Source organism: Lolium perenne, chromosome 3, assembly GCF_019359855.2.
Source record: "Lolium perenne isolate Kyuss_39 chromosome 3, Kyuss_2.0, whole genome shotgun sequence".
NCBI lineage: Eukaryota > Viridiplantae > Streptophyta > Magnoliopsida > Poales > Poaceae > Lolium > Lolium perenne.
The window spans coordinates 344,183,871-344,211,809 of NC_067246.2; the positions used below are offsets into that span (position 1 = coordinate 344,183,871).

Below are 27,939 nucleotides of genomic sequence, written 5' to 3' on the forward strand. Positions count from 1 at the left end.
GCTAGTCCTACCACTGCTTTTTTTGCGGGATACCGCTGCTTCTTTCCAGACATGATAAGTTGGATTGTGGAGAAGGAACGACGCTACACTAAGAGGGGATGAGTTGTGGGCAATTGGGATAATTAGTGTTAGGGTTCGAGGACAAATAATTGTATATAGTACGCAGAGTCTACATGCTTTTGTTTAGGTATAATTTTTTTCACATGATAAAGTGAGGGAAAATTATACTAGGCTAAAGCAACACTTTTATATAGGTAATGATGTTTTAATTAGGCCCTGAAAATTTAGTGTTAGTTGTACAACCTTCTCTAGTCTTCTTAAGTGAAGAAACTTTGGAACAAGGTGCGTGGCACTGGGGAGTGAAAATTGTGAAATGTCCAACACATGGAAATTGGAAAACACTTTACATTGGCTACTACACATAGCATGCTTCTTTTGATCTTCACTCAAGCTAAAACGACAGCCGATTTTTCTACCTACAATTTTTCCGTGATTCATGATATATCGATGTGGCACCCACGCATAGCAGCGAATGCAATGGAGATATGAATGAAAGGTTTTGGATCAATTGTGTGGGGCGGAGCACAAATACAATTGAAAGAAAGGCGTGCCTGAAAGAGTTATAGAGATGGCGAGGGGCGGCAACATATGATCAGTAGTGGTGGTGGGTCATGGACTCATGGTAGGATGCGAGCGAGAGTGACAACTGGTTCGATAATCTGGTAGGAGGACGGATTGTAGTAGAGACTAGGAAGAGGACAAGTGGCTAGCGAAAGAGGTGAACGGCTGGATTCGAATCCAAGTGTTGATTAACCTAAAATGTGGTTGGACAAAGAGAAATAGGCATTTGTACATGAATTACAGAGGAAATGTAGGCTCATCGAGTTGGACCTTCAACACAACGATCATACGAGATGATATAAGGACGTGAGGACACTGGATGATGTATGGCGGTTTAGCGCAAAAAGTTCCACTCGCTCGTGAACTGCTAGACGGAGAAATCGAACAGCAGTTTACAGGAGTACTCTGTTTATAATTGGATAACTGACGGAAGAGATGTATCTATTCCCGTTGTTACCATGATCTTTACAATCAGCACCGACAAAACAAATATGAAAGAGTTATAGGATTTTTTTTTTGGAAATTTGTTAATGGTGACAGTCGGGGGCCGGTGGCGATTCTATTACAGGGACTGTGTTTTTGCCAAGCATAGGAGCAAGCATCCATTTTTATGAGCAAGCATGAGCTCTATGAAAGCTAACCGGGCCTTGAACTACGCGATTGGGCCCAAAGCATCCATTTTTATCCAGAAGCACATTCGGTCCGGGCTCCAGCCACTCGCCTCCAGCAATGGCCAGTCAGCTGCTGCCGCCGGCGACTCCATCCACCGCCGCTGCAGCCGCCACCACCACCACCACCTGCATCTCCTCCACCTCCACCGCCACCACCATATTCTCCCTCACCGAAGACGACCTCCGCGAGATCTTCCTCCGTCTCCCGGACCTCCGGGCCCTCATCCGCGCCGCGCTCACCTGCCGCCCATGGCTCCAGGCCATCCGCTCCTCGCGCCCCTTCCGCCGCCTCTTCCGCGCCCTCCACCCGGCGCCGCTCCTCGGCCTCTTCCTCGAGATCGGCAACTCCAGCGCCCCCTCCTTCCTCCCGCTCCGCCGATCCGACCCCGTCGTCGCCGCCGCCCTCCGCCGCGGCGACTTCTTCCTCACATCGCTCCCGCCCCTGTCCACGGGCTGGGGCTTCGCGGACTGCCGCGACGGCTACGTCCTCCTCTGGAACATGATGCCCAAGCGGCCGTCCCTCGTCGCCCTCAACCCCGTCACCTGGGCCATCGACGTCCTCCCGCGGCTGCCCGGCCAGATCGCCACCGGGAGCCGCCGCGACTTCGCCGTGCTCGGCTTCCACCTGCTGTCCTCCGACGAGCGCCCCTGGTCGTTCCGCGTGAGCTGCGTCTGCGCGGACCAGCGCAGGGTCCGCGTCGCCGTCTTCTCGTCGGAGGCCTGGGAGTGGGCCGTCCGGCCGTGGGTGCACGTCGGCGGGAACTGCAGCCTCAAGTACAGGGCCGGCACACTGGTGGGCGGCGCCATCTTCTGGCCCTATCAGGGCGAAGCGCGCATGATAAGGATCGACACCGCCACCATGGACATCTCCTTCCTGGATCTGCCGCCGGAAGTGGAAGTGGCCGGCTTCAATTTCGCCGTCGGGGACACCAAGAACGGCGAGCTCTGCATTGTCTATGAATCTGCTTTCTTCCTCCTCACCTGGATTCGTCGCAGTGTGGACGGCACTGAGGTTTGGGCGCCGCCGACGGTGCTCTCTCTAGGCGAAGAACTCGACCGGCACACTCTTGCCTCCCTTCTGGACGTGCAGCTCGATCTCAAGATTGTGCAAGTAAGGTCTGGTCTCGTGCACTTGTCGTCCACGTGCATGACCCATGCCGGCACGCTCCACTGCTGGTTCTTCTCCCTTCCATTGGAGACCATGGAGCTCGAGCTACTCCTTGAGGGGAGCTTCGAAGGCGATGTCCATCTGTACAATATGGCCTGGCCTCCTTCTTTGGTTGGTGATGGTTAGAGCATTGGACATGAATGATGCTCAAGTTTCTCGCTGAATTGAGTCTGTGGTTGTCTGTCATTTGCAAAAGAAGAAATGGATGGAAATCTGTGGATTGTTAAATACATTGTTGATGCAAAAGAAGAATATCTGGTTGGTGCTGACAACCTGAAGATCATTCCTTAACTCTTTGTATCTCTAAGTACTGTTTGCTTATTCTCGAAGAAACCTTTTCATGCTAATCAAATGTATTTTGGTTTGTCGTTTATTGATAGGAAAATCAGGGCTGCTAGCTCCACAAATTAAAGTAAATTTTGAGTAAAATTGAACTCTGGTCCATGCATCCATGATTCTAGCAAGACCTGTGAGTTATTGATGTCTTTATCAATTTTATTGTTCTCCACTTCTTTTACTGCACAATCTCTTCATTATTTCGAGGATAGGAAGTTCCTTCTTTTTCATTAATTTACTGCACAGATGTCTCTTGATTTTTGAGAATCTATGTATTGTCAAGTTTGTCGTATTCCCAACTCATATAGTCGGCCTTTCAGTGCTTAACCGACTTTTTTTTTGTATATGTTTCCTACCTAACTTTTGAGAATCTATGAAGTTTCAGCGTGTACCATACATTTGATAGCAATGTGGCAATGATTTGATGGTCACAGACCCAACATTACTATTACCACATTTTTTTTCAAAGCACAACAAGTGTTCACGTCCTCTACTTACATTGTGATCTTACCATATAGTGCATCGGTTGGGAGGAGATTTGCGGCTGGAGTGATTGGGTTTATTGTCTTGGAGAAGGTAATTCTGGGAGAAGAATTACGCAGATGAGTACATTCGGAATACATCACTGGCAGAGTTGACCACTTGAGCATGCATTTTAGGCAAGAGCAGGCATGGGTGCATGTCGGTGGACACTGCAGCCTCACGTACATGGCTGGCATGCTGGTGGGTGGCGCCGTTTTCTGGCCCTATCAGGGTGAAGTGCGCATGATAAGGATTGACACAGCCACCATGAATGTCTCCTTCGTGGATTTGCCCCCTCAGGTGGAGGTAGTCGGTTTAACTTTGGCATTGTGGAGACTGGGAATGGTGAACTCTGCATTGTCCATGAATCTGAATTCTTCCTCTATGCTTGGATTCGTCGTCATAGCTAGAGAGTTGGTGCTGCCACCCATCTGTATAATATAGCCTGGCCTCTTTCGTTGGTCGGTGATGATGAGAGCATTGGATATGAATGATGTTGAAGGTTCCCTTAATTGAGTTTGCAGTTTGTCTTTTGCAAAAGAGCAAATGGATGGAAATTCATGGATTATTGTATACTTTGTTGACGCAAAAGAATATCTGGTTTGCATTGACAACCTTAACATTATCATGAAATACTGGGCTTTTAAAGTGCTTAATTAACTAACTTCTTTTTGCATATGTTTCCTGCCTAACTTCTGAAGCAGGCAGCAACATGACAATTGCCAACATGCACTGTCGTAGGCCCAGCACAACATGAGCTCATGTCCTGTTTTTACTTACATTGAGATTTCGATGAAACACAACAACAGAAAACAGTAGGAGCTAGTCCAGCAGACTCCCTGGCCCCTTTATAGTAACTTCCAAAATGAATTTATGTGGAGATTGGGTTTTCTTCTGGTGCATAGTACTTTCTATGGAGTGCTGCTATGTTGCATTTGCTTTTAACTGATTTGTGCCTACTGTTTGTGTTTGTGTTTGTCGTTTATTGATTAAAAATCCCTGCGTCACTGCTAGCTCTGTAAGTTACTATAAATTTTGAGTAAAAAATGAACTGTATGCATCTGTCTGTGATTCTAACAGGAGTGCCGCTATATTCACCATTTTGCCAGCAAGACCTGTTAACTTTCCATGTCGATAGCAACTTTATTGTTCTCCGTTTCTTTTACGGTAGAACCTCTTTATTTTTTTAGGGAACTGTATGCATCTGTCTGTGATTCTAACAGGAATGCTGCTATATTCACCATTTTGCCAACAAGACCTGTTAACTTTCCATGTCGATAGCAAATTTATTGTTCTCCGTTTCTTTTACTGCGGAACCTCTTTATTTTTTAGGGTGGAAATTCTCTTCTTTCTCATTATATTTTACTGTACTGTTTACTTGGTTTTCGCATGACCAGCTCGTAGTATAGTCGGTTTATAATTGCTTAACTAACTTCTTTGTGTAGCTTTTATAGTGGCTTGGTTACCATTTCCGTATATTTGCATGTCAGTGCGTAACGCTTATTTGACAGCAATGTGACAATGGATTCATCATTCATGGTCTCAGGCCCAACATTATTGACACAATTTTGATGAAAGCGTGTAAAGCACAACAAGTGTTCGTGTTGTGTACTTACATTGTGATTTTAATGAAACACAATTACAAAACAGCAGGGTAAGAGCAAGTCCTAGCATATTCCCTAAACTTCTCATCCCTCTATAACTCACTGCCTATTGTCCGACAGCCAAAAGTTTGGTAACCATCCAAAAGGTCGGTAACACTAAGCTGCAGCTTGCAATTACGAACACTGTCATTTTTAGACTGAATGTGGCACAAGAGAGAAGGCAGCTATCGCCGGGTGAGAGATGGCTAAGGAAAATGTTGAAACATGCAGTGCTGGTCCTCGCTACGTTGGAACACAATTGTATGACAGAGGTCGACAGAGGTCAAGGATCTGTTGGTTGAAAGAACGAGATGCAAACTAGAAGCTTTCCCACGGGGTTGCTAATGGGCGCAGGACCAAGAATTTCATTCCATCCATCATGGTGGGAGACCAGTTAATCACGGATCAGGAAGGCAAGGTTTCGGCTTTCCTAGAGGCGTATTCTGAACTGTTAGGCACAATTCACACAAGGGAGCATGGTATAAACCTGGAGGCTCTGGAGAGAGTAAAATACATAGGATACGGCTAGCGGGCGGCCGCATGCTCGTTTGCAGTGTCCAGCATACACTAGGTATTAGGAAAGTTTTATCCGCTCTGACAAAAACGGAAAGATTCCACAATTAATTAGCTGGTTGGCACGCCGCTGACACCTTTTTCTTTCCTAAACGTGCATGCAACCAGTAGGCTAGCTAAATATTATAGATCTATTTCAAAAAACTATAACTTTTAAATCGTGTATCGAAATTATGATTCGTTTTCACATTTGAAATCGTCGGGACAAGATCTTCAAAACTAGATCTCGCTTGCATATATTTTGATAAAAAATATTAAGAAGCAACTTTGGTTCGCTACAAAGCAACTTAGGTGAGCGACTAAGCAATTTTGGTACGCGGCGATTTTTTTTTATGTCGGGCATTGTCAACACTAGAGTTGCACACTAAGGTACCTAAGTTATTCTGTCGGACACCAAAAATATGTCGCACGCACCAAAGTTGCTCGTCCAAAGACCAAAGTTGCTCCGTCGGGTTTCGAAGTTGCTCGATGGGCAGCAAAGTTGCTCCGTCGGGTTTCAAAGTTGCTTCGTCTGGTTCTCGCGGCTTCATAATAGTGGTACCAGTAGCTTCTCCCCTCTTTCGCAGCTTCAAGATGTGGCTGCTACCGAAATCGTGAGCACCAAATTTGTTCTAACGGACACCATAATTGCACCGACGGGCATCAAAGTTGCGCTATTAGGCACCAGAATTCTACTATTAGGCACGGAAGTTGCTCTTTTGGGCACCAGAATTGCGTCGTCACCCAACGTTGCTCTTTAGGGCACCATTAATTGTGTTGTAAGGCAACAAAATTGTATCGTCATGCACCAAAGTTGCTATGTTGGACACCAGAATTGCGTCGTCATGCACCAAGCAACAAAAGTTGCTCGGTCGCGCATGATAGTTGCTGTGTTGGCACCAAAGTTGTGTCGCCAGCCACCAAAGTTGTTGTGTTGGCACCAAAGTTGTGTCCCCAGGCATCAAAGTTGCTCTGTTGGCACCAACGTTGCTTCCTCACAGATTGAAATTGCTCCGATGGACACCAAAATTGTTGGTGGGCACCAAAAGTTGTGCCTTCCTGTACTAAAAAATGTACATGTTCGTTGCACACAAAAGTTGCTTTAACGCACACCAAAGTTGTTTCTGCTACATAATAACAAAATTGCTCCGTCGGGCATCAAAGTTGCTCGTTAAATTTTTTTTTCAAAACATATGAAAATGTGGTCTAGTTTCGAAGCTCTCGTCGTGGAGATTCTAGAAGTGAAAACGGATTGTAATTTCGCCACACGATTTAAAAATTATAGCTTTTTGAAAAACAAAACGTGATATCAGCTAGCCTGAACGCACGAAGCTATCATGTAGTATGCCCGCCCTAAATTTTGGTTTGGCACGCGCCCGTCCAGAAGAATTCAGGAAATACATAAGGAGTACTCGAACTTGTTGGTGGGGTTCAACTAAGTCACCGTACTCTAGGAATACTTATTTACGATCACTAAAGACGATCAATGCGCGCAGAGACGGTCACTACTGCAAGGAGCTGATGGTATTTGCTGATGTGGCACGGATAGGACCCACATGTCAATGGTTCCACCAATGATTTTTTTTTCATAAAACCACCTGACCTCTGACGTGCGTCCACTCCGACTCAGGGAATTTCTTTTTGCAAAACTGGCAGCTGATGGTGGGTGCCACCGCCTCTATCTCAAGGCCATCAACTGGTCAAAAATGTCAATCACGGGGCTCCCGTCTCCGCCGCCCGTCAGGCTCGCTGGTGCCAGTCCATCTGCGCCGCCGGTCAGGCTCGCTGGTGCCAGTCCATCTGCGCCGCCGGTCAGGCTCGCCGCGCCGCCCCCAAATCATGGCCTCTGCTTGCCCTGTACTGGGCGCTCAGTACCACATGCACGCAACTGGCCACCGCATCCACCCTCTGCCTCTCGGCAAAGCAGGAGGCCACGCGACGATGGCGCCTGGGAGCTGCCCGGGAGGTCTCTCCGCCAACGAGGACGAGTCCAGGGGTCACGCCGCGCTCGGTGGATGCGGTCCTGGTCGCCAGGGAGGCTGGGGCGCGTCACTTCGTCATCGCCTCATCGGTCGAACGGCCATGGCGGGCGCGTCGGGTGGATGTCGCCGCCGTCGCTCGCAGCGCATAGGAGCGGTCCGAGGACGGAACCAACACCGGGAATCTGCGCCGCGTCCGGGGCTAGGATCTAGGACGCCAGGGAGGCAGGGAGCTGGGTTGTGCCTTGTCCCGGCGGACAAATCGCGCAGTCACGACGCCATGGGCGGCCCCGCAGAGCTGCCTATCGTGTCTACTGCAGCCGCACCGACCTGCACGTGCTCCACGCCTCCGCTGTCGCTCAGCACGCCGGAACGCGGTCGAGCATGGCGTGTGCAGCCTCACCTCCACCGGTCCGCCCGCGCTTGCTTGCTAGCAGCTTATGCCTCCACGTCCATCCAGCTGCTTGCTTGGCTAGCTAGCTTGGCCCGTGTGTGCATAGTATGTGAGCTTCCGCCTAGACCGACAGCTGCGCTTTGCCGGCCTTCGGTAGTTCACCACTGTCGCCCGATCTGCTGCTTCAGATTGTCCCGGTCCTTGCGCTTGGTGAGGAGCTCTGTAGCGTTAGTGTGAGCTCCGACGCGATCAACTGGTAGCCGTCGTTCTCCCGACCAGGACAGAATCCGTGCGCCCTGTTCGCCACGGCCGTGCACTTCCGCATGCCGTACCCGCGGTCGCTGTTCGCGTCGCCATTTTGTCACCGCCCGCGCGCACAGTGTCCGCCCGAGCGAGGAGATGGCTCCGCGCGCTCTTTCGCGCCGAAGCCGACGTTTGCCGTATAGTTGGAGGCGAGGGCGGTGAGCTTCATCGATGGCGTCGCGTTGTGAGAGTTGCTGTCCACCTCCTGCACGTGACCGCGCCGCCCCCTTCCTGTGACACGCCCCTGCCGCACGGAACCAGCACGCCACCGCGCGGCCCGGCCCCAGCGCGACCTCGTGCAGTCCTGCTCCTCCGTCTTCTTCAAATGCGGCGGATGGAGACATCGTCTAGGTGGCGGCCAGGGAGTAGGAGTGGAAGAGAGAGCAAGAAGGAGAAAGCCACGACAGCCGAATCACAGTTTTGCAGAAAAAACCTTCTACGTTTGCTTTTGTGTGTGTTATAGTGTATGCAAGCAGACATGTGGGCTCCACACTTGTCATGTCAGCAAATACCACCAGCTCCTGGCAGCGGTGACCGTCTTTGCGCACTCTCATCGTCTTTAGTGACCGTAAACACGTATTCTTTGAGTACGATGATCTAAATGAACCCCACCAACAAGTTCAAGTACTATTCATGCATTTTACTCCTCTGGAGATTCAGGCGTTGGACCTTCAGGAGCTTGAGACCCTTTTTTCCTGAAGATGAAGTGTAGGCAGGTGATTAAGAAATTGCCCCAAGACAGAGCTCCTGGCCTGGACCACTTTATTGGAAAATTCTACCAGAGAGCGTGGCCGGTCATTACATGATATATCATGGCAGGGATCCTTAAACTAGGAGTAGGAGACGGCAGATGTTTTGCCATGCTAATCAGAGCTTTGATAACTCTGATTCCAAAGAAACAGGGAACGTCTCAAATCAGTGACTTTCGTTCAATTAGCCTAGTGCTACACAGTTCCTCCGAACTTTTCTCAAAGATTGTGGCAAATCGGCTTCGAAGGAGATTGGGAGACATCGTGAGTGCAAATCAGTCTCCATTTGTGTGGGAAAGGAGTTTGCATGACAACTTTGTTCTTGCACGCCAAATGGGAAGAAAGATCAATCAGAGAAGACAAGCATGTGCGTCGTTAAAGTTGGATCTTTCTCGTGCCTTTGATTCCATCTCGTGGAGCTTCTTGCTGGATGTGTTGAGACACATGGGCTTTGGAGAACTATTCTTAAAGTGGATCGCGTTGTTACTATATACCGTGAATACTAAGATAACTGTGAACAGCGTGCCAGGCAAGAAGATTCAACACGCTCGAGGGGCTGCGACAGGGGGATCCAACATCGCCAATGTTGTTCGTTGCGGGCGAGGAGATTTTAACTGCAATCGTAAAGAAGGCCGTGGAAAACCAGCCTTTAAGAACTTGGCCGGTATAGCTCCTCTCACCAAACAGGCCCGAGTCGGCCACACAAGTCTGTTGTGTTATGCATTTCCATCATTTTTATGAGTAAACTCTAGATAGAGATTTGGTGCACATGGGTACCAGTGATCCCTTTTTTATAAAGTGATTGAAAATTATATATTTCTAAATTTTAGGAAAATCTGAAAATAAATTGTGATGTAGCTAGTATTGTATCTCACAAACGTGTAAACTTTCAACTGAAAATAATGTGTATTTTAAGCTATAAAAAGATAACAAGTGTGTGGATCTGAGTATAATATGTATTTTGAGCTATAAAAAGATAACAAGTGTGTGGATCTGAGTATACTGATTCAAATCTCCAAAAAGAAATCATACTTTGTTATTTTTGTGTAGCTCAGAAAACAAAACATATGTAATTGACATTTTGTACGTTAGTGGGACACATCATCAGCTCCTTTTAAAAGTTTATTACAAATATTTTTAAACACATAAATATAATTTTCAATTTTTTTAATAAGATGAGAGCACTAATGCTCATGATCCAACTCATACATACTTGCTTGATTGGAACGAGGGTCAGCATCAAATTATGGATACAACTAAGTAGTTTCGATTAAGTTCTGGAACAAAAACCCAGCATCAAATTACGGATGTATCGAGCAAAAGGATTTCTAGTCAGGAGTATTTTTGTTCATATTCATAAATAAAAGAAAATGAAAATACCACCTCAATTATCATGGCGGCGTGGCAATGACCTGATGACACGTGTACCGTACGCCGTCCCACCTCGTCTCTCTCCTCACCTCTGACGGCCTGACCGCCGCTTGCTGCACTCGCCGATGGCGTTGCTCCGCCTCCACCTCCTCCGGCCGCCGCCCCACCCGCTCGCCGCCGTATCCTCCTCCTCCTGGCGCCGCGCGCTCCCAACCGCCGCGCCCGCCGCCACCGCCTCCCGCCTCCTCTGCTCCAGCCAGCCCGCCGCCGCCCCCTCCTCGCCCTCCATCGTCGCCGGCCTCCTCGACTACCTCAACGAGTCATGGACGCAGTTCCACGCCACTGGTCAGCCATCTTATCCCCCACTCCCACATTAGACCCGGCATCCTACCCCCTCCCCACACGCTGTTCGGCCCTGAACCTGTTCGGCCCTGTTCCCCACCCGGGATGAGCCTAGGTTCTTGGTATCCAACTGTGCACCCGAAATAGCAGATTGTGTGAATTCTGCTAATTGGAGAATTATGTGCATGTCTCATAAGCCATGGACCTTTTGTTTCAGCTGAGGCCAAGAGGCAGCTGCTCGACGCGGGGTTCGAGCTGCTCAGCGAGAACAACGATTGGGACCTGCAGCCTGGCGGCCGCTACTTCTTCACCCGCAACATGTCCTGCTTGGTTGCCTTTGCCGTAGGAGAAAAGTGAGCTCGCCTTATCCTTACTGGCAGTGCGTTTACGTTAATGATCAGAATTTATAATTTCTTTTGCTGCGCATGTCTTCAGTTTTGGCCCTTTAAGCTGCTCAAAGGAAGTTCTGTTGTAGTAGCAAAAAGCGTGGCAATAGTATATTTAACTGATTTAGATATGTATAGTAGAGGAGGAGGAAATATCAGTAGGATTATAATTTGGTTCTTCCCATGCTTGTGTGTTCCTCCCAGGTTTTGAAAATCGCAATAGCTCTGGCTTGGCTGGGTGGTACCACGTTGCAACATACTGTTAAATGGGAGACGCAAATAGCACATGCTTCAAACAGAACACCTAATCCTCAGTACCCAAAACATTGATGGAAATCCATATTCTCCGACTGCCAAATTGCAAACGCACATTCGATCTGAAACGCATGCAAATGCCTTTGTTCTGCAGGTACAGAGTCGGCAACGGTTTCAACATAATTGCAGCCCACACCGACAGTCCATGTCTCAAGCTGAAACCGCGGTCTGCCTCCTTCAAGTCTGGCCATCAGATGATAAATGTGCATACGTACGGAGGCGGGCTCTGGCATACATGGTTTGATAGAGACCTAACGTTGGCTGGGAGAGTCATCCTCAAGGCTGCTGATGGTTCATTTGCACACAAGCTTGTCAAAGTGAGCAGACCATTGATACGTGTACCAACACTGGCTATACATCTTGACCGGTTATTTCTCATGCCCTCTTTTGCACCGCCTTTTCTCTCTTTTAAGAACTAAAAGCCTGTCGTCTTGTAGTTTTTTTAGCGTTGACCGAATACATGAGTAGTTATCCATCGATTTTAGTACTGCAGCATCATGTGATCCTGCCAAAGTGGCAAGTCATTTCCTCATCTTCATGTCGAAAGCTATCCTAGTAACATCATTTCAATACTCTGAGCATGCAACCAAGGATCTAGTAGACTGTTCCTGTTTAGTTCTAATTATATTTGGCCGTTCCTCATGTATCTGAGTGGTTTTTTCTTTTCTTTTAGCACAGTAAATTCTGACGGATTCAAGCCTAATCTGGAGAATCATCTAGCTCCACTTCTTGCAACAAAGTATGAAGATACTACTGTGAATTCTGATGAGAAAAAGGGTTCAAATTCCTCAAAGATTGCCCATCATCCGCTGCTTTTACAAGTAATCCCTTCTATCATTTGTTTACTGATATCTTTCTTCAATTCAGCAAAGTTCAGTTTCGAATTGACAGAGGTGGCTTGATGTTGCACCTTTTACAGTTATAAAAAATTGCACCTATAACTCATTTTGCTTTCTGATCCACAGATTCTGTCAGAGGAAATCGGTTGTGAAATAGATGAAATAATTGGTATGGAGTTGAATGTGTGTGATACCCAACCTAGCTGTCTTGGCGGGGGAAATAACGAGTTCATTTATTCTGGTAGATTGGACAATCTTGCTTCATGTTATTGTGCTCTTAGATCTCTAATGGACTCCTCCAAGATGTCAGAAGAATTGTCAAATGAGAAGGCTATAAGAATGGTTGCATTATTTGATAACGAAGAGGTACTGAAACCAAGTTCTGCTCTGATTGGCGAAAGTATAAGTATGCATATTCCAGATTCCTAAAACACGCTTGGAGCCTATTTTGATGCTTTTAGGATTGAAATGGTTATGAATGAGAAATAGTAAATAAGTGATAGGTCACAGTAATACGTCATATTCACATAAATTATCACTGATGCTTGGACTTGACTGAGCTGTTAATGATGGAGTTATCCTGTACAAAGTATTTCCTTAGGTAGAACTGTCTGGGGTGTCCATGTTTGTTTGATGTGCCTGGTTCCTTCTTCCACTTGTTATAACTATAACATTGACAATGTCCAGGTGGGTTCAGATTCGATGCAAGGGGCAGGTGCACCAACTATGTTTCATGCTATGAGACGAATTGTTGACTCCTTGATGCATCAGTCTATGGGAGAGGGGGCTTTGGAGCGTGCAATAACTTCCTCTTTCCTTGGTATGGTTTGTGCATATATGGTTTGTTGGATATAGCCTGTGACTAGTCTCTCTAATTGAGCTCTGTTCTCCTTTCAGTTTCCGCAGACATGGCTCATGCCCTGCACCCAAACTATCCTGACAAGCATGAAGAGTATCACAGACCAGAACTACAAAAAGGACTTGTTATTAAACATAATGCTAACCAACGTTATGCCACAAGTGCTGTGACAGCTTTTCTCTTCAAAGAAATAGCAAGAATTCATAACCTTCCAGTTCAGGTATTTTTGAAGTTCTTCGCTTTATAAATTGGTTACAGCATTATTTGTGTTGCAAGTTACGATGTATTGTGCTCCACGGTGGCTTCGTAGAGCTAACGATGACCCATTTATAATTTTGTTTTCCATTTCTAATAATGTCTTGTCTGATATATTGATTTGTGATAATATTAATTTGTAAGGAAAGCGGTCAGTAATTGTGTTAGTCAAAAAAGTTCCTCTTATTACTGAATGATTATTTATGAACCTGTCTCTTGAGTATGTGAATGGGTTTGAGAACCGGTACTGATGCACTGAATACCCTACAGGAATTTGTTGTAAGGAATGATATGGGTTGTGGCTCGACCATTGGCCCAATACTTGCCTCCGGTATTGGCATTCGGACTGTTGACTGTGGTATTCCCCAGCTTTCAATGCACAGGTATGCTCCGCTTTCTTTTATTTGCAATTGCACCTGTTGGTTATCGCACACTTATTTAGCATGTAAGCTCCATTTAGACAAGTGCTCTCAGACCTAGCCATTTTATCTTTTATTAGAAAGATTAGTTCTATGACTTCTCTTTTAAGTCCACGTGCACAATATTTTACTGAGAGGTTGTAAATGGTAGACAGATGACAATACACAGTCTGCTTTTTTTTTTGAAACAAGGCAAAAGATTTGCCATTTTCATTGATTAAGAAGAAGTTTTAGAGTTGTTACAAACCAAGACTTGACACAAGGTCAAGCCCAAAACACAAGCCTACTCTCGCGGCATTACAACACTCAAGGCCTTACACAGTCTGCTTTGATTTGATTCTATACCCATTATTGTTCTTCATACTCTTGAGCGATGCATTACCAAATATATAACCACTATGCTTTGGTTTGCAGCGTTCGAGAAATGTGTGGCAAAGAAGACATAGACACTACATACAAGCACTTCAAATTTTTCTTCGAGAAGTTCTCAGACATCGACAGGAAATTAAGTGTAGACTTCTAGACGTTATCAGATAAATGCTCAGCCGCTGAATAATGTTTGGAACTTTAGCTCTGTGTACATCATACTACAGCTGTTTATGACAGTATCAGCTTTTTTGTATATTTAATTTGGTCTAAGGCACAGGTACTGGTTTGAAAATCATTTTTCCATATGATAATGCAGATACATCCTTCATTTCTCCAAATTGTGTTTTTTAAACATTCTGACACTGGCAAATTCTCCTTAGATGTTAGTTTTATGACTTTTATCTTTACTATTAAGGTGAAACCTGTGAATGCCTGGTGGTGTCACACATCTAAAAAATTACAAAACACACCACCCCGCTAAGTTACAGATTATCCGCGCATTATATGTGGTACTTACCACCGTGTTTAACTCCACCTTATTCTCAACGAAAAACACAAACTCCAGGTGACCAGGTCGATGAACCTACTGCACAACATCACTAGTCTGTCTAAAGTTAAGAGTGGTAATCTTGAAAATATATTGCTTCGGTCGTGATATTGACCAACAGATGCTATAAAGCCCACTAGTGCCAATGACAGTGCAAACAAGAAAATCACATCTGCATTCTGCATATTTCAGGAACTAAATTCCCCTACAAAACAATAGCCAAATGTTCTTGCTCAGAACAGAACTCGCATTTTATTGCCTAGGAAGAAAAAAAGCACACCATTTTTTTGGGGATATAAGCAGGTTTAACTTCCAGTGTTGTATGCAGTTCTTTGCTGCAAAACCTCAATGATAACTTGGTGCACAACTGCACACAAGTCAGGTATGGTTTACAATGCTTGTTGGCCCCACAAACAGGCATCTAGGGATGGCACTAACAATGCATCCCTAGTCCTGAACTACTAAGGTGGGACGCAGAAACAAGCACGTCACAGAAATCCGGTATGCTTCATTGCACCGTCAATCTCTATCCTTTCTTTTGCCAGTTACTGGCGCAGCCTGATCTTCAGGTTGCCTCTGCCCAGCTCCATTAGATGCCTCAGATGGAGTTAAACCCTGGGCAACTCCATTCGCAATACAAGATTCATGAGGTCGTTTGGTGACACCTGACCTATCAATACAAAGCCAAGTCCTAGCTCTCTCGTCACCAGACTTCTCCTCAATCGGCACATGCCAAGATCCTGTCTCAGATTCCTACAGTGAAGGACCATCAGCCACAGCACATAGTAAGCTCTAGAAAATTCAGACCTGATTACTTACTTGAATCTCCGAAGAATAAGGGGGTGGCATTATAAGCACCGCCTTTCCTTTATTAAAAGTGTACTTGACCTGCAATTGCAATCAGATTAGCACACTAACAAACAAGTATGAATATGAGTAGATTGTATAATACAAAAGTTTTGCAGTACACACCCGATGTCGTTGCTTCCACTTGTAGAAAAATGATGATGATCCTAGGAGCTCAAATATGTGATCTCTCATTTCATCATTAGTCACAAGCAAACAGTTCAATCCAATGGCTGCATATAGCCAATACCTGAAAAGTTACATCTCATATATTTAGCAAACCTACGAAACGTAATCTAATTGCACATATTAGTCAATCTATGCACAGTTACATATGTAATACACAAATTAGTCAAACCATCCGCTCTCATGGTTAGAGATACACTTCCAACTCAGGAGAAGGTGAACTGCACTTGTATTTAACAAACACAAGGGAACAACGGGTAAGATGCTGAATATAACCTAATTACACATTGGTCAATCTGTGCCCAACCACAGGGTACAAGATACTGCCAAGTTTGAATAAGGTGAACTGAACTTGTATTAATATCTCAAAATAAAGTACCAACAGGAAACAAGTGCAAGGGAAATCCAGCCGACAAGGTGAGGAACATTACCAGTCATCGTTTGACCCACTTGGAGATGTGTACAGTGCTCCATTTGCTCTCCAAGTTTCAATCAGATGCCTATTATTTGAATTTTCCATAAGCTTGGCGACACGTTTATTATGTAGTATGACAAGTGGCCATTTGCCATTATATCTATCTCGTAGCTCTGTTACAACAGCATCCAGCTGCTCTATATATTAATCATGACAAATGGAACATGAATTAGTATAGATTACTTCATTATTGAGAGAAACATGTCAAAATTCAGTGTAGGATGATGCACAGACCTGAACCAAACTGAAACCGCCTTCAGCAAAGTTTTGTTGATATAGCGCAATATTTGCGCCATCGACTATAGCTTCATATTGTTTATTCGCTTCCAACCACTCCTACAGAAGTTATATTTTTCAGTTTGTAAGAAGAAAATTTATGTTATAATTTATACAGTTGGATATACTATCAAATACAGAGCACCAGGTATAAATTCAATGTATGAAACATAATCCGATTGTCGCATTTCCTTCAGCTACCTTAGTTCCTAGACAGGTGAATGCCATACTTTTTTTTTTGACATGGAAATGGATCTTCCATTAACCAGAATGCACAGCATTATCCCTGGCAACCATAACAGATACAAAATCTGGTGCCCCACCCTCCCAGCCAATACAATCTATGTCGGCACGTAGACCATACTGTGCCAGGGAGTGAGCCACACCATTACAGCTACGAGGAGCAAACTGAAATACAAAGGACTCCAACGAGCCCCAACTACAGATTTAGGACCAGTTACTTGAGCAAGCAATAATTGTGAAGACATGGGACATGGCAACCAACCACAAGGTCTTTAAGGATGACTAAAATGTGTTAAGACAACATCAGTTCAATTCCTATAAACGAATCAATCAAGAAGCTAATTGTACAAGCCTACTTAATCTTGCCACAGTATGTAACCACAAGTAGTTATCAGCACAAAACAGGGAGGCAAACTTTTCTCCAGTCTAATTCCCCCAGTTTAGTTCTCAACAACCACACAAATGGCAGCTACTAATTGAAATCACATATGTGCTATGAAAATCACAATTGCCAGTAAACTAAATTAACTAAATTTAACAAAACGTACAACAATGCTCCAAGTTGGTTAGGAGGACAAACAACAAGGGGCAGAGGATACGCACCTGAAACTGGCTGAAATTTGCTTTGGTCTCCCTCTCAAGGGCCAACCCGGAGACAGAATCAGCAAACGTATGTGTCTCCTCCATATCAATATCAACAGACGCTAGGCGGCATCCACATCCACCGCAGTCACCACCCGCCCCAACCTTCACCCGCTGCACCATCCATGGGCCAGTACGAAGCCACCCAAGCTGATGGCACCCACCGCCATTCGCCACGACGGCGTCCTTGACCTGCCGGGCGTCCCACTCATCCTTACCAGCCATTGCCGCCTTGTCGCTGTGGAACCACCCCTCCAACACCTCGGCGGTCTCCTTGCCCACGCAGCCGACGGCGCGCCGCAGCTTGTGCATGTACTCGTACACCTTGTCCGCTTCCCCTGCCTTGGCGCTGACCTCGAGGAGCGCGGCGAGCTCGGGCTCCTCGGGGGCGATGGCGGAGGATGTCATGTGGGCCTCGACGGCGTAGGCCTTGGTAGAGTCCCCGGCGTGCCGGAACGCGGAGAGCACGGGGCTGTAGGACCGGAGGCGCGGCGCGAGGCCGTAGGTTGAGTGCATGGTGGCGACGAGCTGGAAGGCCTCGTCGGGGTCGGAGGGGGCGACGGCGCGGGCGAGCGAGGTGATGGTGGCCTCGGACGGGGCCGCCCCGGCGTCCAGCATGTGGGCGAACACGCGGCGTGCCGCGGCGGCGGGTGGGGCGGCGGGGAAGGAGGCGCGGTCGGCGGAGGCGAGCAGGTGGAGGAGCTGGTTGTACTGGTGCGCGGCGAGGCGGAGGTCGGAGGCGGCGTCGGGACCGGAGACGGCGGCGTCGAAGGCGGCCATGGCGGCGGCGGCGTCCCCGCGGCGGGTGCAGTCGGTGAGGGTGCGGGAGAGGTCGGAGTTGGGGCCCTTCCCGCCCTTCCCGCGCCGGCGGCGCGGCGTGGCGGCGGCGGCGGCTGCGGCGGTCGCCATGGCGGGCGGGAGAGAAACCCTAGCAATCAGCGGCCACGGCCCATATGGCTGATGGAGAGCAGTTCTACACGGGGAGTTGTAGCCGCTGGTGGTCGCTGAGATTAGTCCCATACCGCTAAGCCAAGAGAGTTCGACGCGGTTTATAAGGCAGAGCTGCGAGCACGGGAACAACAAGCCACAGGATGAAGTGAGCGGGCCTAACGGGCCCTGGAAAGTCCCCGAGCCTCTTGCGCAGCGATGCGCCCACGGAAACGTGGACCGGCCCATGAGCTGGCTCTCCCTGCTTCGACGGGGGGCTGAGACGAGTGTGGAGCCCAGTTACAGGGGGCCGGCTCTGGGTCAATTGGCTGATCTCACAGTTATTCACTTGATCCGATTTGGATTAACAGAACGGGGCTTACACTCCTGTGGCTACCTTTTTTTTTATTAAATGACAGAGATAGTGGAGTATTATTTTTTAAATTCTCCCATGTTTTATCATCCGACTACATTCACCGCAACCTTTTTTTTTTAGATCATTCACGGCAAAGTACTAATCTAGTAAAATGCTCTATAAAATGGAAAACTTGGTTCTCGGCCTCAAGGTTTTGCATGCAAGTGTTTCCATTGTTCCAAGGATGTTTCATTTCCCACAATTCATCCCAAATTTTTTCCCCAGTTCTTCTTCTATGAAAAGATGTACATTGGTTCTATTTCACTTCTTCAATATGTTATTCACCCAACATTAAGTACTTTTCTTACCGGTGTAGTATTCATATGGGGAACGACCGTGTGCAGCCGCTTTGGATGGAAATATTCAATCCACTAAAAAAATAGGTTCATCCAACACGTGCACATCATGGCAATTGAGATGTCATGTGTGGTGACTAAAACCTGACGACAACACATTGCCATATCGATGGGGTCAACTTTGATTCCTAACTCTAGGAGGATCCCCATTCAAGATGGTGAATGGAATATCTCTTCATGTTTGAGGCGAAAAGCCGCTGCCTGGCCTAACTTGTGTAATTACTGAACGTGCTACATCTCGACAAGGAATCCATGTCCTAGCCATGTGCGTTCACCCTTTACGAAGGCATTGCCATGGGCAAGGTGACTTAGAAGTATGTATGTATTTTTATTTCATATCTTGTCTTGGTTTTCCAACTGTTGTATATTTCATGTACTCTTGTTGTTGGGATTTGGCCTGGATTGCATCAGTTTCAATAATATCGTTGATATGCTCCGCGGATGCATAGATTGGGAGGCATAGCATCCAAATGTTATGCGAGATGTTATGATTATATGTGGTCATGATGTTTTTTTCATAGGGTTTAGTATTTTGGTCATCAAATATGTATATGGAACTTTGATTCACGTTATCATTGGATTTATGTCGACAAGACCCAACATATTGCATGGCTTGACCAATTCTAGCTCTGGTGGTCATAAGTTCTACATAATGATTTGAACTCAGCTCTCGTCATCGTGCTAAGTCCATGGAACAAAACTCCATAAAAATGAAATTAAACTCAAATAAATGAAAATAAATATGGGTAATAATTTAAAAAATTGGTTATACATATGTGAAAATTTATAAAATAAATGAACAAAGTGAATGCGAGATGTGACGCTTTGGAAATCAATAATTATTTTTTTGTTATTTTCATGAATATTTGATTATTATTTATCTTCATGATATTTTTTTTGGAACATGATGGTTTCGGGTGACAACTTATTTTTGTTGGAGAGTACACACATTTTCTCCCGGTGGTTTATCCTCTATATATGACACCATAACCAACATAATTGCTGAAGTGTTTTGTTATTTAAATAATGTGCTAACACATGAGAGTTTTTATTGTATGAGAATTTTTAATCACGATTTCGTAGTATTATATTAGCAATGATTTAATGAGCTAAATTTAAGTATTATTTTTTTACATTTTACAATGCGGTAGAAGTCGATATTTTGACATTAACCACCATGGGGATGGCACACATGAAATATTCAAAAATATCAACAATACTAGTAATTTGCACCAATATATGTGCATTCCACGATCCTAATGATTCCCATGTGATAATTTTAAATTATTTTATTTAGCATCTAAATGACACTCTTTGTTTTTGTTCTTATTACCAAAAAAGGTATGTTCACTCTCTTTAAGATTTTGTTTTTAGTGTAAAAATGAGATATATTCCCTCTTCCTAAAATTATGTGAACATTTTGGAGATGGAAAGGGGAAGGCACATGATTTTTTTAGTGTGTAATTGGTTGTAAAATGTGCCATGGTATCGATTTTATATTGTCTACGTTAATATTTTTAAAACAATTCATCTACTATGTTGGCATATTACTCAACTAAAACACCACACATGAAAATTAACAAAATCATTTTAGGAAGAATATTTCAAGAACTTGGTCAATTTGTTCTTAATTTGCGAGAGTCACTCTTACCACATCAATGTATGTAGATATTTATAGCGTTTGTCATTCATTAAAATTTTGAAGAATTCCTATCATAATGATAGATCCAAAATATCTAAAAATAACTACACTCTCCAACAAAATATCTAATTGCATGCTAGAGGTCTTTCAAATTGTTTTTTATGCTTGTTAGAGTACTCGCTTGTAATATTGTTTACACTCCAAGAAGAGTTGTGTAAACTTGACCATTGTTATCCTTCTACTGGGAGCATGCCTAGCTATGTTTTTCCGTGCGCATCGGTTGAAAGCAAAGTTGCGCATACAACGGGTTTAGCAAGACCTGCAATACGAGCTGATCACTCAAACAATTTGCTGACCAACGAGTACACATACGTTTAAATGGGCAATTAAGATTTGCTCCTCCAAAATTTGCCAACGACATTGACACGGTAAAAGTACATATACATGTATCTACCGAACATAAAGTTTCAACTATGCAATCCAAACGCTTGGATGAGGTAGCCAAATTACTTATTTACAATAAGAACTTAACCCTGAATTACTCTTGTGGAGTTTCTCTTTCTTCAGGTATCTTCGAATCCCCTTCAAGCTTGTCAACAATTATATTGGCGGGCAACACTACCTTCAGGTACAACGTCTCCAAATCACCAACTGCGTTGGCAATAGTCAGCAGATTCGCCGAAAGATAACGTGCAAGGACGAGGGCAAGTGTAAACCTGGCCCCTGCAAAAACCTGAGCTCACACCAAGTTCCGAATTTTCTTGGTATTCCCAAATTCAGACATCAGAGTCAACAACGTAGGAGGGATCGCGTTCAAGGGGAACATCGTCCTCCAAATTACCCTCAGGGCTTTGTAGCACTTGTCAAAGAAATGGTGGACCTGCTGGACCCGATCCTGGAATTGTGCGACAGCCGAAGCTTTCGAGTGCTCCCTCCAGAAAATTTCCTCGGCTGATGACAGCTGAGTCAATGCGTTCACGCGCTCGTGAATCCGCTTGTTCTCTTCTGCACGGTTCAGGGCTATGACTAGCAAAGGAATTAACGAAAGATCAGGCAATACGTTTTTGACAAAGAATAATAAGCACAAGGACCAGGAAACTTACAGTTCAAACTTTCAGTGGCCTTATGCAGTTCAGTAAGAGCATAGCGCTCTACGTCGGCTGCAATTTCGCCCTTCTTCCTAACAATGGCGGCCAAGGCATAGGTATTGCGCAGATCTTTTTCCATCTGCGCAATCCGATCCTTCATACGCTGGATTCGATCATCTTCAGAAAGAGCACCCGAAGAATCATCGACGAACGCAGGCACTGGGAAAACCTGCAAAAAACAGTGTCAAAGGCATGACGGATCGCGTCGCTTCAGCATCAGAAGTAACTCCCATCGGGAGAATGTAAGCATAAATGTCATAACAAGGGTGCATTAGCAACATTGCTAGCACGGAATTTATTACAATCGCAAGTTTTTACGACAGAACACTGTTTCACATCAATTCAAAAAAAGTTTGTTACAACAATCAAGGGGCTTGAGTCTGGATCGATAAACTCGGTGTAGGGATTCGTTGCATAGAAAACAAAAAATTTCCTACCGCGAGAACGCAATCCAAACCAAGATGCAATCTAGAAGACGGGAGCAACGAGGAGATGATCGAGACTCACCCTTGAAGATTTCCAAAGCCTACAAGATGAGGCTCTTGTTGCTGCGGTAGACGATCACTTGCCGCTTGCAAAAGCGCGTAGAAGATCTTGATCACGGTGCCACGATCGGGCAGCACCTCCGTACTCGGTCACACGTTCGGTGTTGATGAAGACGACGTCCTTCTCCCCGTTCCAGCGGGCAGCGGAAGTAGTAGCTCCTCCTTGAATCCGTCAGCACGACGGCATGGTGGTGGTGACGATGGAGAACTCCGGCGGAGCTTCGCTAAGCGTTGCGGGAGAGGTGGAGGAGAGGGGGCGGCTAGGGTTTGAGAGAGGGGGGCGCCGGCCACTATAGGGTGCGGCCACCTTGTGGTCTTGGGGTGGCCGGCCCCCTCCCCTTTTCCCTCATTATATAGGTGGAACACCCAAGAGTTGGTCTACAAGTCTTCGAATAAGACCCCAAACCAAAACATTCCATATGACATGAAACCTACCCAAGGTGGGATTCCCACTTGAGGTGGGATTCCCACCTTTCCTTGGGAGGGGGTGGCCGGCCACCTTTGGTGGAGTCCACCTGGGACTCCACCCTCTAGGGTTGGCCGGCCATGGGTGGTGGAGTCCCTCCGGGACTCCGCCTTCCAAAGTGATTTCTTCCGGACTTTTCTAGAACCTTCTAGAACCTTCCATAAATGCACCGGATCATTTTCAAACTTATAAAATGACTTCCTATATATGAATCTTATTCTCCGGACCATTCCGGAACTCCTCGTGATGTCCGGGATCCCATCCGAGACTTCGAACAATACTTCGAACTCCATTCCATATTCAAGTTCTACTATTACAACATCAAACCTTAAGTGTGTCACCCTACGGTTCGCGAACTATGTAGACATGGTTGAGTTCTCTCTCCGACCAATAACCAATAGCGGGATCTGGAGATCCATAATGGCTCCCACATATTCAACGATGACTTAGTGATCGAATGAACCATTCACATACGATACCAATTCCCTTTGTCACGCGATATTTTACTTGTCCGAGGTTTGATCATCGGTATCACTCTATACCTTGTTCAACCTCGTCTCCTGACAAGTACTCTTTACTCGTACCGTGGTATGTGGTCTCTTATGAACTTATTCATATGCTTGCAAGACATTAGACGACATTCCACCGAGAGGGCCCAGAGTATATCTATCCGTCATCGGGATGGACAAATCCCACTATTGATCCATATGCCTCAACTCATACTTTTCGGATACTTAATCCCACCTTTATAACCACCCATTTACGCAGTGGCGTTTGATGTAATCAAAGTACCTTTTCAGTATAAGTGATTTACATGATCTCATGGTCGAAAGGACTAGGTAACTATGTATCGAAAGCTTATAGCAATTAACTTAATGACGTGATCTTATGCTACGCTTAATTGGGTGTGTCCATTACATCATTCATATAATGATATAACCTTGTTATTAATAACATCCAATGTTCATGACTATGAAATTAATCATCTATTAATCAACAAGCTAGTTAAGAGGCTTTACTAGGGACTCATTGTTGTTTACATAACACACATGTATCAATGTTTCGGTTAATACAATTATAGCATGGTATATAAACATTTATCATAAACATAAAGATATATAATAACCACTTTTATTATTGCCTCTTGGGCATATCTCCAACAGTCTCCCACTTGCACTAGAGTCAATAATCTAGATTACATTGTAAGGTACCTAACACCCATGGCATTCTGGTGTTGGTCATGCTTTGCCCTAGGGAGAGCTTTAGTCAATGGATCTGCTACATTCAGATCAGTGTGTATTTTGCAAATCTTTACTTCTCCATCTTCGATGTACTCGCGAATCGAATGATAACGCAGCTTGATATGCTTCAGCCTCTTGTGTGACCTTGGTTCTTGTGCATTGGCGATGGCACCCATGTTGTCACAGTAGATGACTAGTGGGTCCAATGCACTAGGAACCACACCGAGCTCTACAATGAACCTCTTCATCCATACCACTTCTGATGAAGCCTCTGAAGCCGCTATGTACTCCGATTCTGTTGATGACTTCGCCACCGTGCACTGCTTCGAGCTTGCCCGACCATCGCAGCACCATTCAATATAAACACGTACCCAGACTGTGACTTAGAGTCATCAGGATCAGTGTTCCAACTTGCATCGGTGTAACTTGTTACAACGAGCTCTTGGTCACCTCCATAACAAAGAAACATATCCTTAGTTCTTTTCAAGTACTTCAGGATATTCTTGACCGCTGTCCAGTGTTCCATTCCTGGATCACTTTGATATCTGCTAGTCAAACTAACAGCGTGTGCTATATCTGGTCTAGTACATAGCATGGCATACATGATAGAGCCTACTGCCGAGGCATAGGGGATCTGACTCATCCTTTCTCTTTCTTCTACCGTAGCTGGACCTTGAGTCTTACTCAAGACCTTGCCTGGTAACATAGGCAAGAATCCTTTCTTACTTTCGTCCATTCTAAACTTCTTTAGAATCTTGTCCAGGTATGTACTTTGTGATAGCCCTATTAGACGTCTTGATCTATCTCTATAAATCTTGATGCCTAATATATATGATGCTTCACCAAGGTCTTTCATTGAAAAACTATTATTCAAATAACCTTTTACACTGCTTAATAGTTCTATATCATTCCCGATCAATAATATGTCATCTACATATAATATTAGGAATGCTACAGAGCTCCCACTCACTTTCTTGTAAATACAGGCCTCTCCATGACACTGTATAAACCCGAAGTCTTTGATCACCTTATCAAAGCGTCGGTTCCAACTTCTCGATGCTTGCTTCAGTCCATAAATTGAACGCTGAAGTTTGCATACTTTGTCAGCATTTTTAGGATCGACAAAACCTTTGGGTTGTACCATATACAACTCTTCCTCAATGTCTCCATTAAGGAACGCCGTTTTGACATCCATCTGCCAAATCTCATAATCGAAAAATGCAGCTATTGCTAACAAAATCCTCACAGATTTTAGCTTCGCTACAGGTGAGAAAGTCTCATCGTAGTCAACACCTTGAATTTGTCGGAAACCCTTTGCGTCAAGTCGAGCTTTATAGACAGTAATATTACCATCAAGATCTCTGCTTTTCTCTTGAAGATCCATTTATTCTCGACAGCCTTGCGGCTATCAGGTAAGTCTACCAAAGTCCACACTTTGTTATCATACATGGATCCCATTTCGGATTTCATGGCTTCTTGCCATTTGTTGGAATCTGGGCTCATCATCGCTTCTTCATACGTCGCAGGGTCTTCATCTTTGTTGTCCACAATCATGACATTTAGACAAGGATCATACCAATCAGGAGTGGCACGTTCCCTTGTCGATCTGCGAGGTTCAGTAGCTATCTCGTTTGAAGTTTCATGATCATCATCATTAGCTTCCTCTGTTGACGGTGTAGGCGGCACAGGAACATCTTCCTAAGATCGCGCTACTCTGATCAATGAGTGAAGATTCATCAATCTCATCGAGTTCTACTTTTCTTCCAGTCACTTCTTTAGTGAGAAATTCTTTCTCAAGAAAGGTTCCGTTCTTGGCAACAAAGATCTTGCCTTCGGATTTGTGATAGAAAGTGTACCCTATAGTTTCCTTAGGGTATCCTATGAAGACGCATTTCTCCGCTTTGGGTTCTAGCTTGTCCGGTTGTAACTTTTTTACATAGGCTTCGCAACCCCAAACTTTTAGGAACGACAACTTAGGTTTCTTATTAAACCATAATTCATACGGCGTCGTTTCAACGGATTTTGATGGTGCTCTATTTAAAGTGAATGCGGCTGTCTCTAATGCATAACTCCAAAATGATAACGGCAAATTAGTAAGAGACATCATAGAACGAACCATATCTAAGAGAGTTCGATTACGATGTTCGGACACATCGTTTCGTTGTGGTGTTCCCGGCGGTGTCAATTGTGAAAGTATTCCGCATTTCTTTAAATGCATGCCAAACTCATAACTCAGATATTCACCTCCGCGATCAGATCGTAGAAATTTAATCTTCTTGTTACGTTGATTTTCTACTTCACTTTGAAATTCCTTAAACTTCTCGAAAGTTTCGGATTTATGTTTCATGAAATAGATATACCCATATCTACTCAGATCATCTGTGAAGGTTAGAACATAACGATAACTACCGCGCGAGGCTACACTCATTGGTCCACACACATCGGTATGTATGATTTCCAATAAGTCTGTAGCTCGCTCCATAATACCAGAGAATGGAGTCTTAGTCATTTTTCCCATTAGACATGCTTCGCATCTATCAAGTGACTCAAAGTCAAGTGATTCAAGTGATCCATCGGTATGGAGTTTCTTCATGCGTTTCACTCCAATATGACCAAGACGACAGTGCCACATATAAGTAGAATTATCATTCAATTTAATTCGCTTAGCATCAATGTTATGAATATGTGTATCACTACTATCGAGATCTAACAGAAATAAACCATTCTTTTCAGGTGCTCGACCATAAAAGATATTATTCATAAAAAGAGAACAACCATTATTCTCAGACTTGAATGAATAACCGTCTTGCATTAAACAAGATCCAGATATAATGTTCATGCTCAACGCGGGTACAAAATAACAATTATTGAGGTTTAAAACTAATCCCGAAGGTAGATGTAGAGGAAGTGTGCCGACAGTGATCACATCGACTTTGGATCCATTTCCAACGTGCATCGTCACTTCATCCTTCAGTAGTCTTCGTTTATTCTTTAGTTCCTGTTTCGAGTTACAAATATGAGCAACTGAACCAGTATCAAATACCCAGGTACTAGTACGAGAACCAGTGAGATAAACATCTATAACATGTATATCAGATGTACCTTCTTTCTTCTTCTTGACAAGGCCGCTCTTCAGATCCGCCAAATACTTGGAGCAATTACGCTTCCAATGTCCCTTCTCCTTGCAGTAATAGCACTCAGCATCAGGCTTAGGGCCAGTCTTAGGTTTCACAGGAGGCGTGGCAGCTTTCTTGCCACCCTTCTTGTTTTTGCCTTTAGACTTGCCCTGTTTCTTGAAACTGGTGGTCTTGTTGACCATCAACACTTGGTGCTCTTTCTTGATCTCAATCTCAGCAGATTTCAGCATGGAGAAGAGTTCAGGTAACTCTTTGTTCATGTTCTGCATATTGTAGTTCATCACAAAGTTCTTGTAACTAGGTGGCAGCGATTGAAGGACACGATTAATCCCCAGTCGGTTAGGAATCACTATTCCCAAATCACTGAGTTTCTTCGCATGCCCGGTCATGGCGAGCATGTGATCACTAACGGAGCTGCCTTCTTCCATCATGCAACTGAAGAAGTGTTTTGATGCTTCATAGCATTCCACGGCTGCATGAGTTTCATAGATAGTTTTCAACTCATTGACTAACTCATGTGGATCGTGGTGCTCAAAACGTTTTTGAAGATCGGCTTCCAGACTGCATAGGATGGCACACTGAACTTGAGAGTACCGAGTTTTCCGAGTAGCGTAAACATTCTTTACTTCATCGGTTTCAGTTTCTGCAGGATGGTCACCTAGCGGTGCATCAAGCACATATTGCAGGTCTCCACCATTGAGGAAAATACTCACATGACGGAACCAGTAGGTGAAGTTGCTACCGTTGCTCTTAA

General features: G+C 44.9%; 3 protein-coding genes across 4 annotated transcripts; 2 read left to right on the forward strand and 1 right to left on the reverse strand.

Annotated features, from left to right (window-relative positions):
- The first annotated feature begins 1,267 nt into the window (after nt 1-1,267).
- LOC127346072 (uncharacterized) lies at nt 1,268-3,831 on the forward strand. 2 transcript variants are annotated; one of them, XR_007879302.2, is made up of 2 exons: nt 1,268-2,718; nt 3,315-3,831. XR_007879302.2 is itself a non-coding variant. In XM_051372603.1 (1 exon), exon 1 carries the CDS (start codon nt 1,351-1,353, stop codon nt 2,584-2,586), a length of 1,236 nt encoding a protein of 411 aa, XP_051228563.1. In that variant the 5' UTR covers nt 1,268-1,350; the 3' UTR covers nt 2,587-2,760. The 2 variants fall into 2 exon arrangements, 1 of the variants encoding a protein (XP_051228563.1); XM_051372603.1 differs by lacking the exon at nt 3,315-3,831 and having other exon boundaries at nt 1,268-2,760.
- A 6,543-nt stretch (nt 3,832-10,374) lies between these two features.
- LOC127346073 (probable aspartyl aminopeptidase) lies at nt 10,375-14,425 on the forward strand. Its single transcript, XM_051372604.2, has 9 exons — nt 10,375-10,654; nt 10,869-11,004; nt 11,447-11,719; nt 12,026-12,173; nt 12,318-12,557; nt 12,879-13,011; nt 13,089-13,270; nt 13,576-13,688; nt 14,139-14,425. The coding sequence occupies exons 1-9, from the start codon at nt 10,435-10,437 to the stop codon at nt 14,245-14,247; spliced, it is 1,554 nt and encodes a 517-aa protein (XP_051228564.1). The 5' UTR covers nt 10,375-10,434; the 3' UTR covers nt 14,248-14,425.
- A 451-nt stretch (nt 14,426-14,876) lies between these two features.
- LOC127346074 (proteinaceous RNase P 2) lies at nt 14,877-18,322 on the reverse strand. The gene is made up of 6 exons (XM_051372605.2): nt 17,270-18,322; nt 16,382-16,483; nt 16,104-16,279; nt 15,613-15,736; nt 15,460-15,528; nt 14,877-15,393 (listed from the first exon to the last, which is right to left on the reverse strand). The coding sequence occupies exons 1-6, from the start codon at nt 18,215-18,217 to the stop codon at nt 15,160-15,162; spliced, it is 1,653 nt and encodes a 550-aa protein (XP_051228565.1). The 5' UTR covers nt 18,218-18,322; the 3' UTR covers nt 14,877-15,159.
- Between the last annotated feature and the right edge of the window lie 9,617 nt (nt 18,323-27,939).

What these genes read in the sequence shown, in the direction of transcription:
- LOC127346072 (XM_051372603.1), top strand. Translation starts at nt 1,351, where the DNA reads ATGGCCAGTCAGCTGCTGCCGCCGGCGACTCCATCCACCGCCGCTGCA.
- LOC127346073 (XM_051372604.2), top strand. Translation starts at nt 10,435, where the DNA reads ATGGCGTTGCTCCGCCTCCACCTCCTCCGGCCGCCGCCCCACCCGCTC. An exon ending in CTGGCTATACATCTTGACCG is followed by an intron (nt 11,720 to 12,025) that starts GTTATTTCTCAT and finishes CTTTTCTTTTAG; the next exon opens with CACAGTAAATTCTGACGGAT. An exon ending in TTCATAACCTTCCAGTTCAG is followed by an intron (nt 13,271 to 13,575) that starts GTATTTTTGAAG and finishes AATACCCTACAG; the next exon opens with GAATTTGTTGTAAGGAATGA.
- LOC127346074 (XM_051372605.2), bottom strand. Translation starts at nt 18,217, where the DNA reads ATGGCGACCGCCGCAGCCGCCGCCGCCGCCACGCCGCGCCGCCGGCGC. An exon ending in GCGGTTTCAGTTTGGTTCAG is followed by an intron (nt 16,280 to 16,381) that starts GTCTGTGCATCA and finishes TATATAGAGCAG; the next exon opens with CTGGATGCTGTTGTAACAGA. An exon ending in AGTGGGTCAAACGATGACTG is followed by an intron (nt 15,737 to 16,103) that starts GTAATGTTCCTC and finishes GTAACTTTTCAG; the next exon opens with GTATTGGCTATATGCAGCCA.